The 16,962-nt window shown below is 40.4% G+C and overlaps 1 protein-coding gene across 1 annotated transcript; it reads right to left on the reverse strand.

The window, feature by feature from the left end:
- Positions 1-577: 577 nt before the first annotated feature.
- On the reverse strand, positions 578-16,281 carry grpel2 (GrpE-like 2, mitochondrial). The gene is made up of 4 exons (XM_023968773.2): positions 15,986-16,281; positions 8,128-8,287; positions 4,472-4,553; positions 578-4,365 (listed from the first exon to the last, which is right to left on the reverse strand). The coding sequence occupies exons 1-4, from the start codon at positions 16,066-16,068 to the stop codon at positions 4,040-4,042; spliced, it is 651 nt and encodes a 216-aa protein (XP_023824541.1). The 5' UTR covers positions 16,069-16,281; the 3' UTR covers positions 578-4,039.
- Between the last annotated feature and the right edge of the window lie 681 nt (positions 16,282-16,962).

The following is a 16,962-nucleotide window of genomic DNA, read 5'->3' on the forward strand; positions in this document are numbered from 1 at the left end:
CTGTACCCCCTTTAAGTTACCGTTTTAACAGTGGCCAAGTAGGCTGCTGTGGCTATTTGATCAGAATGTAAACCTACTGTCAAAAACAATGGAGAAAAATGCATCCCATGAAATGTTAACATGGAAATAGCTGTTCTGTCACTCAGTCTACAGTAGCAGCAAATGTGTGGTGTTCAATGTAGGCCTACATTCCATGAGACTTTTGGAAAAAACAAAACATGCAGGGCTTGACATTTAGCGGTTTAAAACCACTTGTCCATCAGACAATGTGACTGAAAATGTTGTGTTTGATGCAAGAAACCACTTTACAAAATAAAAATGCACTATCATTCCCATAGCATTATTGGCTACTTAGCTTATTCAAAACAGTCTGAAAATACAACCCTGCCTGCCTCCTTAGACATAATAAAAGCTCTTCACCGGACTTCAAAGATGGCTAGAAATGCACAGGCTTTGTGCTCTTGTAGGAAGCAACCACTCCCCCATTGTTAACTAGACATTAGCTAGAACTAGGTTAATAACTCACTAACTAGCAAAGAATATGAACAAAAGTGCACCACACGTGGGAACATGCAGCTCTCGCTTTGATATAGTTATTTTTTAATGCAAATCTACTTTTGCTATAAACACAGCAGTTCAAAGTGAATGGCTATTTGCATACAGGCCTACTGCAGCTCTGATTGGTTATGGCTCACTGGTCTGTGTAGAGTAGGTAGATGAGTCATGCCTGTCAATGCAATAGAATCCTACTCCCAATGCTGCTCTGCCTACAAGAACATCTTTTGCAGTTAGTTTTGCATACTAAGTCTTGCATAGTTCATTTTCTTTCGGTATGTTACATTGAAAGTGGCTAATATTGCGTTGACTCAAGCACAATTCCCACAGTAGAGTGAAACGTTGATAGCGTTAAGTAAAGAAGTGGAAAACTCTAGAAAGCTGAGGAGTTCAATCTTGTGCTTCTCTGCTTGGGTTGATATTTCCTCTCCATTAGAGGGAACATCGCTCAGGGGCTTGAATACTTTTCTGAATCAAGATATAGTAAATTTTTATTAATAAAAAAATACAAATAAAAAAATTGCGCACTTTGACATTAAATTAAATCCATTTTAATCCTAAATTTGTAACAAAATGTTGAAAAAGTCAAGGGGTGTGTATACATCCGGAAGGCACTGTACATCAAATCAAGTGTAGTACATAAGATCATAAGATCAAGTGCATCAATCAAAGTACAATTTAAATTAAAGGACAGATTAAAAAAATAAAATAAAAGTGGAGAGGGGTAGACGATATGAACCCACCTAACTGAAACCATTTCATTGTTGCATCATAAAAATATACACAGTGCTCTTTGGGTAATGCTAAATAAAACACAACGTCCAAATAAATACATAAATCTCAACATTTTCAAAGTAAAGTTGCAACCTTCATATAAAGACGCAGGTAACTGCACATTCTACGCAACCATCCCATAAGATCACAGATTCTCTAAAATCAAGATCTTCATTCTTACTTGCTCACGTACAGAAACAAGCACAATTGTGGAGGGCAGGGTGAATAATGCAACTTCTCCAAATGTACACAACTTCCACATGACTAAGTAAACTAAAGGTTTTCATCAACCAGGTCTTATGAGGTATAACAATATCCTTGAGTATCTACACATATGTGAATGTCAGTAAATAGCAAAACACATMAATTTGACTAATAATAACAATAATAGATTTGCTTCATATAGCTAGCTTTTCTAATACAGAATCTCCAAGTCGCTTAAAACAAAACAATTCAGGCAGCTGGCAGTTCATTGGAGATGGTCTTCCACAGATTGATAATGATGCTGTTCAATAAAGGAGTAGCTTGAGTGGTGGTGGCGTCGATGGTACAGCCAGGGAGGGAGAAACATCAGTCAGACAGGCCAGGAGCTTTTCATCAGGCACTACTGTCGTTGAAGTTCACAGTTACGGCTCTGTATAGGCTGGATCATCCACCACCGAAAGTGTAACACCCACCTGGGTCATCCTTCAGCAGCTATAAGAGCCTGAGAGACCACCACACCTCGGCAGTTATCCTATGAGGCGAGCCTCTGTCATCCCCGAACAGCATAGTCCCCATCCTTCCAGAAAACGAGGCAGGTGGATCAAACATCCGGTACATCATTCAAATTTAGAATTACCAGCTAGCCAAGCTAAGTAAAGACTTGCCATAGTCAGTCCTACGAACAAAATATTGTAGCTCAACAGGTTATCAAAAAACGCCAAAAATAAACATGGATTTAAACACAAGAAAATCCCATAAAAATAACAAAGATGGGCACAGTCTCAAAGTTAAAGTACTTCTAGAACAACGTGACAGTGACCCTATTTTTTGATCAAGTAAACAAACAAAAAAAATACAGGAAAAACTATAATACACAAATTCATACAGTACCAGTCAAAAGTTTGGACACAACATTCAAGGGTTTTTCTTTATTTTTACTATTTTCTACATTGTAGAATAATAGTGAAGACATCAAAAAWATGAAATAACACATATGGAATCAAAAAAAGTGTTAAAGAAATCAAAATATATTGTACATCTGAGATAATTAAAAGTAGCCACCTTGGTATTCTCTCAACCAGCTTCATGAGGTAGTCACCTGGAATTCATTTCAATTAACAGGTGTGCCTTGTTGAAAGTTAATTTGTGGAATTTCTTTCCTTCTTAATGCGTTTGAGCCAATCAGCTGTGTTGTGACAGAAGATAGCCCTATTTGGGCTATCAATATTACGGCAAGAACAGCTCAAATAAGCAAAGCGAAACGACAGGCCATCATTACTTTAAGACATGAAGGTCAGTTAATCCGGAACGTTTCAAACGTTGAAAGTTTCTTCAAGTGCAGCCGCAAAAACCATCAAGCGCTATGATGAAACTGGCTCTCATGAGGACCGCCACAGGAAAGGAAGACCCAGAGTTACCTCTGCTGCAGAGGACAAGTTCCTTAGAGTTACCAGCCTCAGAAATAGCTTCACAGAGTTCAAGTAACAGTCACATCTAAACATCAACTGTTCAGAGGAGACTACGTGAATTAGGCCTTCACGGATGAATTGCTGCAAAGAAACCACTACTAAAGGACACCAAGAAGAAGAAGAGACTTGCTTGGACCAAGAAACACAAGCAATTAGACCGGTGGAAATCTGTTTTTTGGTCTGATGAGTCCAAATTTGAGATTTTTGGTTCCAACCGTGTCTTTGTGAGACGCAGAGTAGGTGAACGGATGATCTCCGCATGTGTGGTTCCCACCGTGAAGCATGGAGGAAGAGGTGTGATGGTACGTTGCTGGTGACACTGACTGATTTATTTAGAATTCAAGGCACACTTAACCAGCATGGCTACCACAGCATTCTGCAGCGATACGCAATCCCATCTGGTTTGCGCTGAGTGGGACTATTATTTGTTTTTCAACAGGACAATGACCCAATACACCTCCAGGCTGTGTAAGGGCTACTTGACTAAGGAGAGCGATGGAGTGCTGCATCAGATGACCTGGCCTCCACAATCACCTGATCTCAACCCAATCGAGATGGTTTTGGATGAGTTGGACCGCAGAGTAAAGGAAAAGCTGCCAACAAGTGCTCAGCATATGTGGGAACTGATTCAAGAGTGTTGGAAAAGCATTCCAGGTAAAGCTTTTTGAGAGAATGCCAAGAGTGTGCAAAGCTGTCATCCAGGAAAAGGGTGGCTACTTTGAAGAATCTCAAATATAAAGTATATTTTCATTTGTTTAACACTTTTTTTGGTTACCACATGATTCCATATGTGTTATTTCATAGTTTTGATGTTTTCACTAATATTCTACAATGTAGAAAATAGTAAAAAAAAAATGAGTAGGTGTCCAAACTTTTTACAGGTACTGTATGTACATAATTAATCTAGACAAAGTGACAACATTGAAACAACCCACATGAAAAACATTTAAGTAATTGAAATGATTGTTGCACATCTGGATCTGTCAGGTGCAGACGACCGTGAAGTACTAGAGAGAGGTCAGAGACTAGCACAAGCCTTAGTCCTGCTCCTGTGTCATCACAGCAATGCCCACCTGAGCATGTCGGATGGTGCGTCCATGGAGCTTGTACCCATCATGCTTCACCACAGCAACGGTGCCAGGCTCCCATCCCTCAGCAGGAGTGTGGCACACTATCTCGTGCTGGTAAGGGTCGTATTTAGCCCCAACAGGGCTCATCTTCATAAGACCGTGCTTTGTGAAGACCCCCTGCAGTCTGTCCTTGATCTGGGCCAGTCTCTGGTCCTCCTCCCCCTGCAGGTTTCCTGTCGTCTGCTTCAACAGGTCAGCTACCTCCACCAGGTCACGGCAGAAACTCTGGATCCCTGTAGGAGTGGAGCGGTAGGGAAGAGGGATTACAACTGCACAAAGTAGAAGGACCATACTCGGTATGGGTCGGAGATATCAGGGTAGGAGGACAAAACATCTCACCAAACAGCTTGGCGTCTTGAACAAACTTCTGAGTTCTTCTTCGAACGTTGTCAGAGTCAGCCATGACTCTTTTGTATCTTTCCTAGAATACAATACAGCTTCCGTGAAAAAAATAAAATAATAAAAAATATTTATATTTATAGATTCCGATGTTGACGCACTAAACAACATCTCAAACTCATTCCACAGAGGGCTGAGTGTCTGTGGGTTTTCACTCCTCCCTTGTGCTTGATTGATGAAATAAAGTCACTAATTAATAAGGAACTCTCCTCAACTGGTTGTCTAGGTCTTCATTAAAAGGAAAACCCCAAAACATGCAGACACTAAGCCAGGGATTTTCAACTAGATTCAGCCGAGGGACACTAGTCGGGGAACCCTGCACTAGGCCCTCCATGGAATGAGTTGGACACCCCTGCAATGAACCATTCACACCAACTATGGTGCGTTTTCCCCTCCACTTTCCTCCAAAATTCGCATAATGTCACCAACACTGCTGCGGTCATTCTCTGTGGCAATATGTTGTTCAAAGTGGCTGGAGAGGATGCAATAATGAGAGAAAAATCATATACCACTGGAAAAACAATATGATAAGGCAAACATTAGGTTAAGCTTTTCATCTAATAGGATGAATCATGAAAGGTGCTTGGCCACGTTTCATTCAGTCCACCCCATTTATTACGCCAGAAAATGCAAAACCGGCACCTGTCGTCATTCCACGCAAAAATGCTGACCATCATGACGCTTGCTGCTTACGGTTCTCTTTCCATCTGATTAAAGAGATACAGTCCAGACAGGCTAGGCCTGTTATAGGAAACTTTCTGAAAGGACATAGAGAATTAGCAAACACACCCACCTAAAAGGACCCGTCAATCAAAGCCGCCTGCAGTGCATCTCACTCAGACATAAGAAAATTACATTTCTCCTTTTCCAAATATGGATTAAAAACCTGGCCTTAGCTTCAAATACTTTCTGTAGCATATCAACAACTAGTCTACATTATAGTATAATGCTAAATCAARGTAGCCTATCCTAGAAACTGACAAAGAACATTTTAAGGGGGAGGTATAGAGACAGCTGTGATACAGGCTATATGAAGATGAAATTGCCAACCATTACAAAATAGAAAAGCATGCAACCTGTCCATAGCCCTACAATCGGCCGTCGATCCACAGCCCAACGTTCGGCCGTCGATCCACAGCCCAACGATCGGCCGTCGATCCACAGCCCAACGATCGGCCGTCGAACCACAGCCCAACGATCGGCCGTCGAACCACAGCCCAACGATCGGCCGTCGATCCACAGCCCAACGATTGGCCGTCGATCCACAGCCCAAAGATCGGCCGTTGATCCACAGCCCAACGATCGGCCGTTGATCCACAGCCCAGGGATCAGCCGTTGATCCATGTTTGTGAAGCAATGGGTGGTTATGTTGACACTACATTTTTAATTAGAGTAGAGTGCTTTATCTAAATCTGTGCAACCACTTATTGATAAGGGTCAAATCTGGCAGATATTTACTCAGCCTATAGCACAGATTCACTTTAGCAGACCATATAATACATATATATACAGTTGAAGTCAGAAGTTTACATATACCTTAGCCAAATACATTTAAACTCATTTTTTCACAATTCCTGACATTTAATCCTAGTAAAAATTCCGTCTTAGGCCATTTAGGATCACCACTTTATTTTAAGAATGTAAAATGTCAGAATAATAGCAGAGAGAATGATTTATTTCAGCTTTTATTTCTTTCATCACATTCCAAGTGGGTCAGAAGTCTACATGCACTCAATTAGTATTTGGTAGCATTGCCTTTAAATTGTTTAACTTGGGTCAAAACGTTTTGGGTAGCCTTGCACAACCTTCCCACAATAAGTTGGGTGAATTTTGGCCCATTCCTCCTGACAGCGCTGGTGTAACGGAGTCAGGTTGGTAGGCCTCCTTGCTCGCACATGCTTTTTCAGTTCTGTCCACACATTTTCTATAGGATTGAGGTCAGGGCTTTGTGATGGCCACTCCAATACCTTGACTTTGTTATCCTTAAGCCATTTTGACACAACTTTGAAAGTGTGCTTGGGGTCATTGTCCATTTGGAAGAACCATTTGCAACCAAGCTTTAACTTCCTGACTGATGTCTTGAGATGTTGCTTCAATATATCCACATAATTTCCCTGCCTCATGATGCCATCTATTTTGAGAAGTGCACCAGTCCCTCCTGCAGCAAAGCACCCCCACAATATGATGCTGCCACCCCCATGCTTCACGATTGGGATGGGTTTCTTTTCCCCCTTTTTCCTCCAAACATAACGAGGGTCATTATGGCCAAACAGTTCTATTTCTGTTTCATCAGACCAGAGGACATTTCTCCAACAAGTACAATCTTTGTCCCCATGTGCAGTTGCAAACCGTAGTCTGGCTTTTTAATGGCGGTTTTGGAGCAGTGGCTTCTTCCTTGCTGAGCGGCCTTTCAGGTTATGTCGATATAGGACTCGTTTTACTGTGGATATAGATAATTTTGCACCTCTTTCCTCCAGCATCTTTACAAGGTCCTTTGCTGATGTTCTGGGATTGATTTTCACTTTTTGCACCACAGTACGTTCATCTCTAGGAGACAGAACATGTCTCCTTCCTGAGCGGTATGACGGCTGCGTGGTCCCATGGTGTTTATACTTGCGTACTATTGTTTGTACAGATGAACGTGGTACCTTCAGGCATTTGGAAATTGCTCCCAAGGATGAACCAGACTTGTGAAGGTCTACAATTGTTTTTCTGAGGTTTTGGCTGATTTCTTTTGATTTTCCCATGATGTCAAGCAAAGAGGCACTGAGTTTGAAGGTAGGCCTTGAAATACATCCACAGGTACACCTCCAATTGACTCAAATGATGTCAATTAGCCTATCAGAAGCTTCTAAAGCCAAGACATAATTTTCAGAAATTTTCCAAGCCGTTTAAAGGCACAATCAACAAAGTGTATGAAAACTTCTGACCCACTGGAATTGTGATAGTGAATTATACCTGAAATAATCTGTCTGTAAACAATTGCTGAAAAATGACTTGTGTCATGCACAAAGTAGATGTCCTAACCGACTTGCCAAAACTATAGTTTATTCACAAGGAATTTGTGGAGTGGTTGAAAAACAAGTTTTAATGACTCCAATCTAAGTGTATGTAAACTTCCGACTTCAACTGTAGTTTGAAACTTATTTCAAGCAATTTTTTAAAAACTATATATAGGCTACCAGGCATAGAAGCATAGATTAATACTCTTACTTGCTAAATGGCTATAAAATAGGCGACAGCGTTGGCAATGAACTGGCGGGGAAGTTTGAATGGTGAGAACAGCGTGATCCCATTGGCTAAACTTGACACATTGCAAATGTAAAAAAACTGGCAGAGAGAAATGTATTATTTTATTCACACAAAGAATCCACAGACCTATCAGTGGCAGTGCGTGTTCTTTTGGTCAACATGCGAAAAGACGCAAAAATCAACCTGTATAAATAATTGACAGATTGCGGCAGGACGATATTTTGCAATTGGTGTGAACGACACCATAAACAAGACGTGCTCATATAAATATTTTTATAGACTAATTGTTGGGACAAAAAGAACGGACTTTGTGAGAAAGGGCCTCTCACCATTGAGGCTCTTACCGTAAGCTCCCTGACCTGCTCCTCCAGCTTGCTGGCTCTCATCTCCAGCAGTCTCACATTGGTCCCCGCATGGCTGGAGTCATCTGTGGTGTCATCACCATGGCAATCATCACCTGTTCCCCACTGCTTTGCTGCTGTGCTGTAGAGGCCAATCACGGCGCTGGAATTCAAAATATTGAAGAGAAGAAATGTTCAGAATATCGGCCTCAATAGATTTTTTTACTTTGTGCCGTAATATTATTAGTAGCAATCAGGGCAAACCCGTAAAAACCCTGTATGTATGTTCCCCCAAGTACATCACGTGAAAGAATTCGCTGTTCAAACTATTTCCTTCTGAACAACATTTGACTCCTTAAAATCCAACTTAAAATGTGGCTGAGCGCCAACATCTCACTTCTGTGGGATTTGTAACAGAGCTCAGGCTATAACCACTAACTAAGTCAGTATTCCTTAAGCCTAGATCTGTGAGAAGAATGACAGTAAAAGATTGACAGAGAGTGGGTGTAAACATAGAAGTATAAACTAGAGCAGTACCAATAAGTGCTTCATGCTTATCTAACACACTCTTATTCTCGTTCAAATAAACTGTTTAAAACAATAGATTCTAGATACAAGGATTGCCATCATGGCAGTGCTATGTGAGGCATGATGSTTCAACTCAACATTGACTGAGAGACTGGAATTCAATCAAACCCGCCACAGCAAGGTTTACAATCTCTTGTTTACAAAGTATTGGCCTGGGCAAGGCAAAGTAAATATCAGCTAGCTAGTTAGCTAGCTAAATCYGTGGTAGCTAGCTAGTTAATGATAACAAGCTATCTAGTACTTGAACCAGTATCTGGGCAGAGGAGGAGACGATGAATATGACGAGTCTCGTCTCTAGCCCAGTTAGCTACCATTAATTTTGACATTAGACAGCACTGCAAGCGTTATGTCATAATATGTTTGTTACTCAAATATGGAGTTTCACTGAGCAACTATAGTAATTTACTGCTGTCACACCCAGTATGTACTATACAGACAACTGGTAACTGACAAAAAAACGAGGTCAAATTATGACGTCAATGATCTTAAAGTCAGAAAGTCGGAGCCTTAGAAAGATGCCCGCATTTCTGACTTGGAATTCCGAGTTGGATGAACGTTCAAAGCGATTTCCCCCAGTCTTTTCTGAGGTTCCAGTTGTCTTGAACACACTGAAGTTGCAGATATCCGAGTTGTTTTAAATGCAGCAATAATACCAGCGAAAAAAATCGGACATGATTGTACCACTGTAAGTTGAGAAATATGGACAGGAATTGTAGCCGTTTCAATTTAGTCCTAATCAACTCAACGTTCTGTCAAAGTCACCACACAATTTGTTGATGTAGCCAAGTTTAAATGTAAGCCTAAAATATTATCAGGTTATTAGCCTACAGCTTAGTGAAAATGACATTAGTGTTGGCTTACCTTTGACAGAAAGAAGCTCTTTTCTCAGCCCTTGCACCTGGCTATCAGGGAGATTTCAGGAAGGTTGTGGTTGTTTTTACTTGATGATAACCCACTTATTGTGGTGACTTTGACACAGGGAACATATCTGATTCAATATTTTGGCACTGCTTTCCTCACGTATAAAAGTGGTGGATTTAACCAGTGGTGTATAGTACTTTAGCAGACCATATATATACAGTGAGGGAAAAAAGTATTTGATCCCCTGCTGATTTTGTACGTTTGCCCACTGACAAAGAAATGATCAGTCTATAATTTTTAATTGGTAGGTTTATTTGAACAGTGAGAGACAGAATAACAACAAAAATATCCAGAAAAACGCATGTCAAAATGTTATAAATTGATTTGCATTTTAATGAGGGAAATAAGTATTTGACCCCTCTCAATCAGAAAGATTTCTGGCTCCCAGGTGTCTTTCATACAGGTAACGAGCTGAGATTAGGAGCACACTCTTAAAGGGAGTGCTCCTAATCTCAGTTTCTTACCTGTATAAAAGACACCTGTCCACAGAAGCAATCAATCAATCAGATTCCAAACTCTCCACCATGGCCAAGACCAAAGAGCTCTCCAAGGATGTCAGGGACAAGATTGTAGATCTACACAAGGCTGGAATGGCGACAAGACCATTGCCAAGCAGCTTGGTGAGAAGGTGACAACAGTTGGTGCGATTATTCGCAAATGAAGAAACACAAAAGAACTGTCATCTCCCTTGGCCTAGGCTTCCATGCAAGATCTCACCGTCTGGAGTTGCAATGATCATGAGAATGGTGAGGAATCAGCCCAGAACTACCACGGAGGATCTTGTCAATGATATCAAGGCAGCTGGGACCATAGTCACCAAGAAAACAATTGGTAACACACTACGCCGTGAAGCGACTGAATCCTGCAGCGCACGCAAGGTCCCCTGCTCAAGAAAGCACATATACATGCCCGTCTGAAGTTTGCCAATGAACAATCTGAATAGATTCGCCGTCAGAAGTGTGAAACAACGGCGCGGAGAAATGTGTTTCTTTTGGCACCTTGCGGGGGGCAGAGGTCAATTGCTGTCAGACAAGCCAAATACTCTCCAGTCAAGTAAACGTGTTTGGAGGAAGGAGGAATGCTGCTATGACCCCAGAAACCATCCCACCGTAAACATGGAGGTGGAAACATATGCTTTGGGGGTTTTTTCTGCTAAGGGGACAGGACAACTTCACCGCATCAAAGGGACGATGGACGGGCCATGTACCGTCAACTCTTGGTGGAAAACCTCCTTCCCTCAGCCAGGGTATTGAAAATGGGTCGTGGATGGGTATTCCAGCATGACAATGACCCAAAACACACGGCCAAGGCTACAAAGGAGTGGCTTCAAGAAAAGCACATTAAGGTCCTGGAGTGGCCTAGCCAGTCTCCATGACCTTAATCCATTAGAAAATCTGTGGAGGGAGCTGAAGGTTCGAGTTCAAAACGTCAGCCTCGAAACCTTAATCGACTTGGAAGAAGATCTGCAAAGAGGAGTGGACAAATCCCTCCTGAGATGTGTGCAAACCTGGTGGCCAACTACAAGAAACATCTGACCTCTGTGATTGCCAACAAGGGTTTTGCCACCAAGTACTAAGTCATGTTTTGCAGAGGGGTCAAATACTTATTTTCCCTCATTAAAATGCAAATCAATATTATAAAATTTTGACATGCGTTTTTCTGGATTTTTTTGTTGATATCTGTCTCTCACTGTTCAAATAAACCTACCATTAAAATTACAGACTGATCATTTCAATGTCAGTGGGCAAACGAACAAAATCAGCAGGGGATCAAATACTTTTTCCCCTCACTGTATATATATATATTTTTTTTAACTTCGTGAAGTAATATTATTAGTAGCAATCAGGGCAAACACGTAATATATATATTATACAAATGATGCATTCATGGTGTAAAGTACTTTAACTATTGTTTTCTAATTTTACTTTAAAGTACTACTTAAGTAGTTTTTTTGGAGGGTATGTGTACTTTATTTATATTTGACAACTTTTACTACATTCCAAAAGAAAATAATGTACTTTTAACTCCATACATTTTTCCTGAAACAGGAAAATGGTCCAATTCACACACTTATCAGGGGAACATCTGAGTGTTGTAGTGTGCCCCTGGCTAACCGTAAATAAATAGAAAACAAGAAAATGATGCTGCCTGGTTTGCTTAATACAAGGAATTTGAAATGATATATAATTTTACTTAACTTTTGATACTTTTTAGCAGTGAAATACGGAACCGTTCCGTATTTTATCGAACGGGTGGCAACCCTTAGTCTAAATATTGCTGTTACATTGCACAACCTTCAATGTTATGTCATAATTATGTAAAATTCTGGAAAATGTATGACTGTCTTTGTTAGGAAGAAATGGTCTTCAAACAGTTCGCGATGAGCCAGGAGGCCCAAAATGCTGCATATACCCTGACTCTGCTTGCACTGAACGCAAGAGAAGTGACAATTTCCCTAGTTAATATTGCCTGCTAACAGTAATTTATTCTAACTAAATATGCAGGTTTAAAAAAAATATACTTCTGTGTATTGATTTTAAGAAAGGAATTGATGTTTATGGTTAGGTACATTTGTGCAACAATTGTGCTTTTTTCACAATTGCGCTTTTGTTAAATCATCACCCGTTTGGCGAAGTTGAAGTAGGTTGTGATTCAATGATAAATTAACAGGCACCGCATTGATTATATGCAACGCAGAACAAGCTAGTTAATCCCTTCAAGATCATCAGATATAGTATCATTTACATAAATGAATGAAATACTATTCCTAGTCTGCCTACTTTTCTCCAAATTAAAGATTTTTTTTCTTCTTCACCATTCTCAATCCATTTGGCCTTTGAACGTATGAAGGCACCCTGTGCCTTATCGTTGTATATGTCGTCCAGTTCACATTGACATTTAGCAAGCTCGGCTTTTTCATCTTCATTTAAATCTAGTTTATTGCTCAGCCTGTTACTATCAGTAATAATATCCATCTGCTTGGGGAATCTTTTCAGAGCTAGCAATTTACCAGTAGTGATGGTAAGTAGAGGTCGACCGATTTCAAGTATTCATAACAATCGGTAATCTGCCTTTTTGGACGCCGATTACATTGCAATCCTTCCAGGAGACTGCGTGGCAGGCTGACCACCTGTTACGGAAGTGCAGCATCAAAAGGACCTTGCTAGCATTAAACTTATCTTATAAAAAAACAATCAATCTTCACATAATCACTAGTTAACTAGACATGGTTGATGATATTACTAGGTTGAATAAAGGTGAAATAAAATAAAGAATAAATATGTGATGTGATTTGTTAGACAACACTGGGGAGTTTCTGCTGTTTGATGAGTTCATTGGTAAATTTCAGGGTAATATTACTCAGAGAATATATGAAGGTTTACAAAGCAATTCCACTTCCTATACTTGGACTTATTAAGAACACTTTATTATATTATGAGTTTGTTCCCACTTTCCAAGTTCACAAACGAATGACTTGAACCTTTTGGACATAAAAAAAATTCAACAGTAAGTGGATGCAATTGGCAATTAATTAAGTAATTTTGGTGATAATAATTCAATATATTGCTATGGAAGTGACCAACCCATGCTATGGTCAAAAGCAACTACCTTTACCCTTAATTGTCCAGTTCTCCCAAAAGTTAAAGAAATCAATTTAAAAATATTTTCTTCCATCTGGACCCTGTTAATGATTTCTTGCACAAAAGGTTACATTTTGACAAAATGCCTTGCGTTTTTTGTTCCTCTGACTCAGAATCTATAGAGCATTTATTTGTTTCATGCCGCTAGTAAACTATGGATTGAAATTCATGAATGGTTGTGTATAAAATCTCCAAATGTACCTATGTTTACATTTGATGATGTTGAAAGGCATTATGCTTATCCTTGTAATTCCTTGTCCTTGTAAATCATTATTATTTTTCTTAAACAGTATTATTCTCTGGTGTTTTATTATTTAATTGTTTCATTGTATTCACATTAATGTCCCTGTATTGATGTGTAATAATGGTATTATTGTTGGAGAAAGATTTATATATATTTTTTATATATTTTATCTAGTTAGCGACAGCTAGCTAGCACACGGCGTCGCCAACGCCTGCTGTGTACCGGAGTCCACCTTAGGACTAGCGGGCTAAGCTAGCAAACAGTGTCCTCCACTCCTACCGAACATCTTCCCTCGATGTCGCTAACAGAACTGCAGGAAAACATTGCCCCACAGGCGGAGGACACTACCGGTGTGTACTAGCTACTGTTGTCGCCCCCGCCTCTTCTTCTGTGGGGTTTATCGGCTGTTGGCATCCGACGTTATGGTGCATTGCCACCTCCTGTACGGGAGCGCCCCTGCCTCCCGCCCATGTACTGGAACCATGGTGTACAAATGTACCAATAGAAGTATAAAGATGGGTTCCTGCAGATATAGGCTAGACAATAGAACGAATCAAAATTCACCCAAGGCTGAAAAATGGCAAAAGAGCATTGGCTAAGATGGAACACTAGCGCGAGCCCATAGTAAATGAATGGAATTGAACGTTCTGTTTTGACTGGAGTGACGCTTAGAATTTCATTTAGCCTAAATGGCACCAACAAATATATCCCTTTTTATTCTGTTCTTAGGACAAAAATGAAAAATAACAATTCGTGAAGAAAGTAAACATCCGCACCTCGATGGTACCAAGTGTGCTTATGTCTGCATAACGAGGAAGTAGGGGGAAAAATGGGAACTTTTGACTATTTCTGGTCTAGCGATGATGACAGCAGAGTACGCTGTCCAACCTTATGTAATTAGAAAGAGGAGGTTATCTTGATTAAAATGGTGTCCAACTTTAAAAAAAATCTTAATATACACATTGCGAGATATTTGGCGAAATATACCAGCATGCCTCTCCATAGGAAAACAATGGCGTGAGTTCAGCGTTCCAAGGGCAAAAGGTATTTTGGGGCTTGCGTTTGATGACAACCGAGTACGCTGCGCATCCTTACATAATTAGAAAGAGGAGATTCTTATGATTAAAATGGTGTACAATTTGAAAAAATCGAAATAAACAGACTGCGAGATATTTGGCAAAATAGAGAGCCATACCTATATTTCCCTATAGGAAACAATGGGACGACAGAGTTCCATGAGTAAATTTGTGTTGTTTACATTTGAACTACCAACAACGTGGGCAGGTCTCATTGCCAACAATAGCAAAGCAGGCATTGTGACATAGTACAATAAGGCTGGGAATAGAAAGTTTGGTAGACGGGTTGGTGCCACGGTGCTCAATAGAACTAACAGGAGCTGGCAGGCTGAAAAATGCCCTAAAATAAGGCATATTTTTTCGTGATTACTTAAACTACGGCAAGCAGCTGGGACATGTGGTAATATTACGAAACTGGCCTCATCGGCTGATGAAATGAACTAGTTTTTAATCAGAAAAAAAGTATTGTTAAAAATGTCATGACACTGATGTTTTTCTGATAAAAACTAGTTAATTTCATCAGCCGATGAGGCCAGTTTCGTAATATTACCACATGTCCCAGCTGCTTGCCGCAATTTTGAAGTAATCACGAAAAAATATGCCTTATTTCAGGCCATTTGAAATACAAAACCCATCCCATTTATGAAAACTAATGTTTTGGTCTCCATTTAAGTTTATCAGTGTTCGTCAATTTATATTTTAAATATAAATTGATAAATTGTAGAAATAGGCGGGGTTGTACGTCCTCCACCCACTGCACTATTATCACCAACAGTTCAACTGCGTATACTGATAGTTCCCCTGCCGTAATCATAGTAAATACTTCAATATTGCCCGTTACATTTTCTGCACGCCCTATATAAGCCCCACGTTTACCAAGGCCGTCTTCAAGCATAGCAAATAAAACCTTATTCTTCATATCCATCAGCTTGGCTCAGTAGTGTGAAAAGCGAAACAGAAACTTWTTTTTTTTTAATAGATAAAAAGTTAAGAGGCAGGTTGTTGTAACCTATTTATTCAATCAATAGGTGGCACCAACTCGCCTTCCGAACTTTCTATTCCAGCCTAGGATCGCCCCGAATTGCGGGCTGCAGTTCCACCCTTCTCGAATACAGCGTTTATAGGTCAGAAAGAATCTGGAGACACAACTCCGCCACATCTCCATTTGTCTTATCACCACAACAAACGAGTACCTTGGGAAAACGGACCCCCCCTTGTATATTCAAGGTCAGAATACGTGCTTTTAACTAGGGCCTGAATTCCCCCCTAGCTAACGTTAGCGAAGCTAACTAGCTAACACTGGCTAGTTTGTTGAAAGTGTTGTCTTTACTTGAACGTTTACACTGTATTTTAAATGGCTAGAGGAGTAGCTATATGTTGCCAATACTCACCTGCAATCATTCGACAAGAGGAGTTGTAATCTGCCGACGCAGTTTAGATTTTTCCGAGCCGAGAAAAAACAACGTATGGCCATATTTTTTAGATTCCGTTAAAATTCACTGCAGCGGAAGTTTAGGCCAGCCAACTGGTCGTCACTAGTTACCACAGCCACAAAATCCCAAACCCCGCCTATTTCTACAATTTATCAATTTATATTTAAAATATAAATTGACGAACACTGATAAACTTAAATGGAGACCAAAACATTAGTTTTCATAAATGTTTACGATATTTTGGCTGTGCAATCTAGAGGAAACCAGCCGTTCGAGTCCTCTTCCGTTGGGCTTTATGGCGGAGTGCAAACCCGATGGTGCATTACCGCCACCTGCTGGATTGGGGTATGGTGGCGACTGGGACTTGGTTCTTACTGTTTATATTCTAGTTAGGAAAAGTATTAACGCTTTGAGGATGTCTTCATCAGACTGTTGGACATAGAGGCTCTGGAGTTCGCCAGCATTTTCCCATTTGCTGGTTAAATCTTGAGTCGACTGTTCATTTATACCTCAGTGGAGGAGGTTGCCCTTGTCCTGCCTCTTCTTCTCTGGGGTTTATTTGCAGATTACACAACCGATAATATGTATTGCCACCAGCTACTGTAAAAGGACAGTGAATGTGAAAATTATAACACCCATTGTGGGAAAAGATGACATACCACAAACACCAAATACAAAACCCATCCCACTCTTTCAGCCCAAAACACGTCCCTACACAGGCTCAGGAGCCTGCGAGGGCGGAACAGTATTCCTTGCAAGGCATCGGCTGTGAAGTCACGAATCTCCAAAAACTTTCAGCCGCACTCAGTGACGCCAATTTTCTCCGATTTCTTCTCCGCTTGTGCCTTGTCCTGCCTCCTACAAAAGTGGTCTTTCCAACTGGTGGACTTCCCAATTCATTTTAATACTTGTTTACCTGTGTACTTGGAAGTGTC

Source organism: Salvelinus sp. IW2-2015, linkage group LG23 (genome assembly GCF_002910315.2).
Source record: "Salvelinus sp. IW2-2015 linkage group LG23, ASM291031v2, whole genome shotgun sequence".
NCBI lineage: Eukaryota > Metazoa > Chordata > Actinopteri > Salmoniformes > Salmonidae > Salvelinus > Salvelinus sp. IW2-2015.

What these genes read in the sequence shown, in the direction of transcription:
- grpel2 (XM_023968773.2), bottom strand. Translation starts at nt 16,068, where the DNA reads ATGGCCATACGTTGTTTTTTCTCGGCTCGGAAAAATCTAAACTGCGTC. An exon ending in AGCAGGTCAGGGAGCTTACG is followed by an intron (nt 4,554 to 8,127) that starts GTAAGAGCCTCA and finishes ATTGTATTCTAG; the next exon opens with GAAAGATACAAAAGAGTCAT. An exon ending in TCAAGACGCCAAGCTGTTTG is followed by an intron (nt 4,366 to 4,471) that starts GTGAGATGTTTT and finishes CCACTCCTACAG; the next exon opens with GGATCCAGAGTTTCTGCCGT.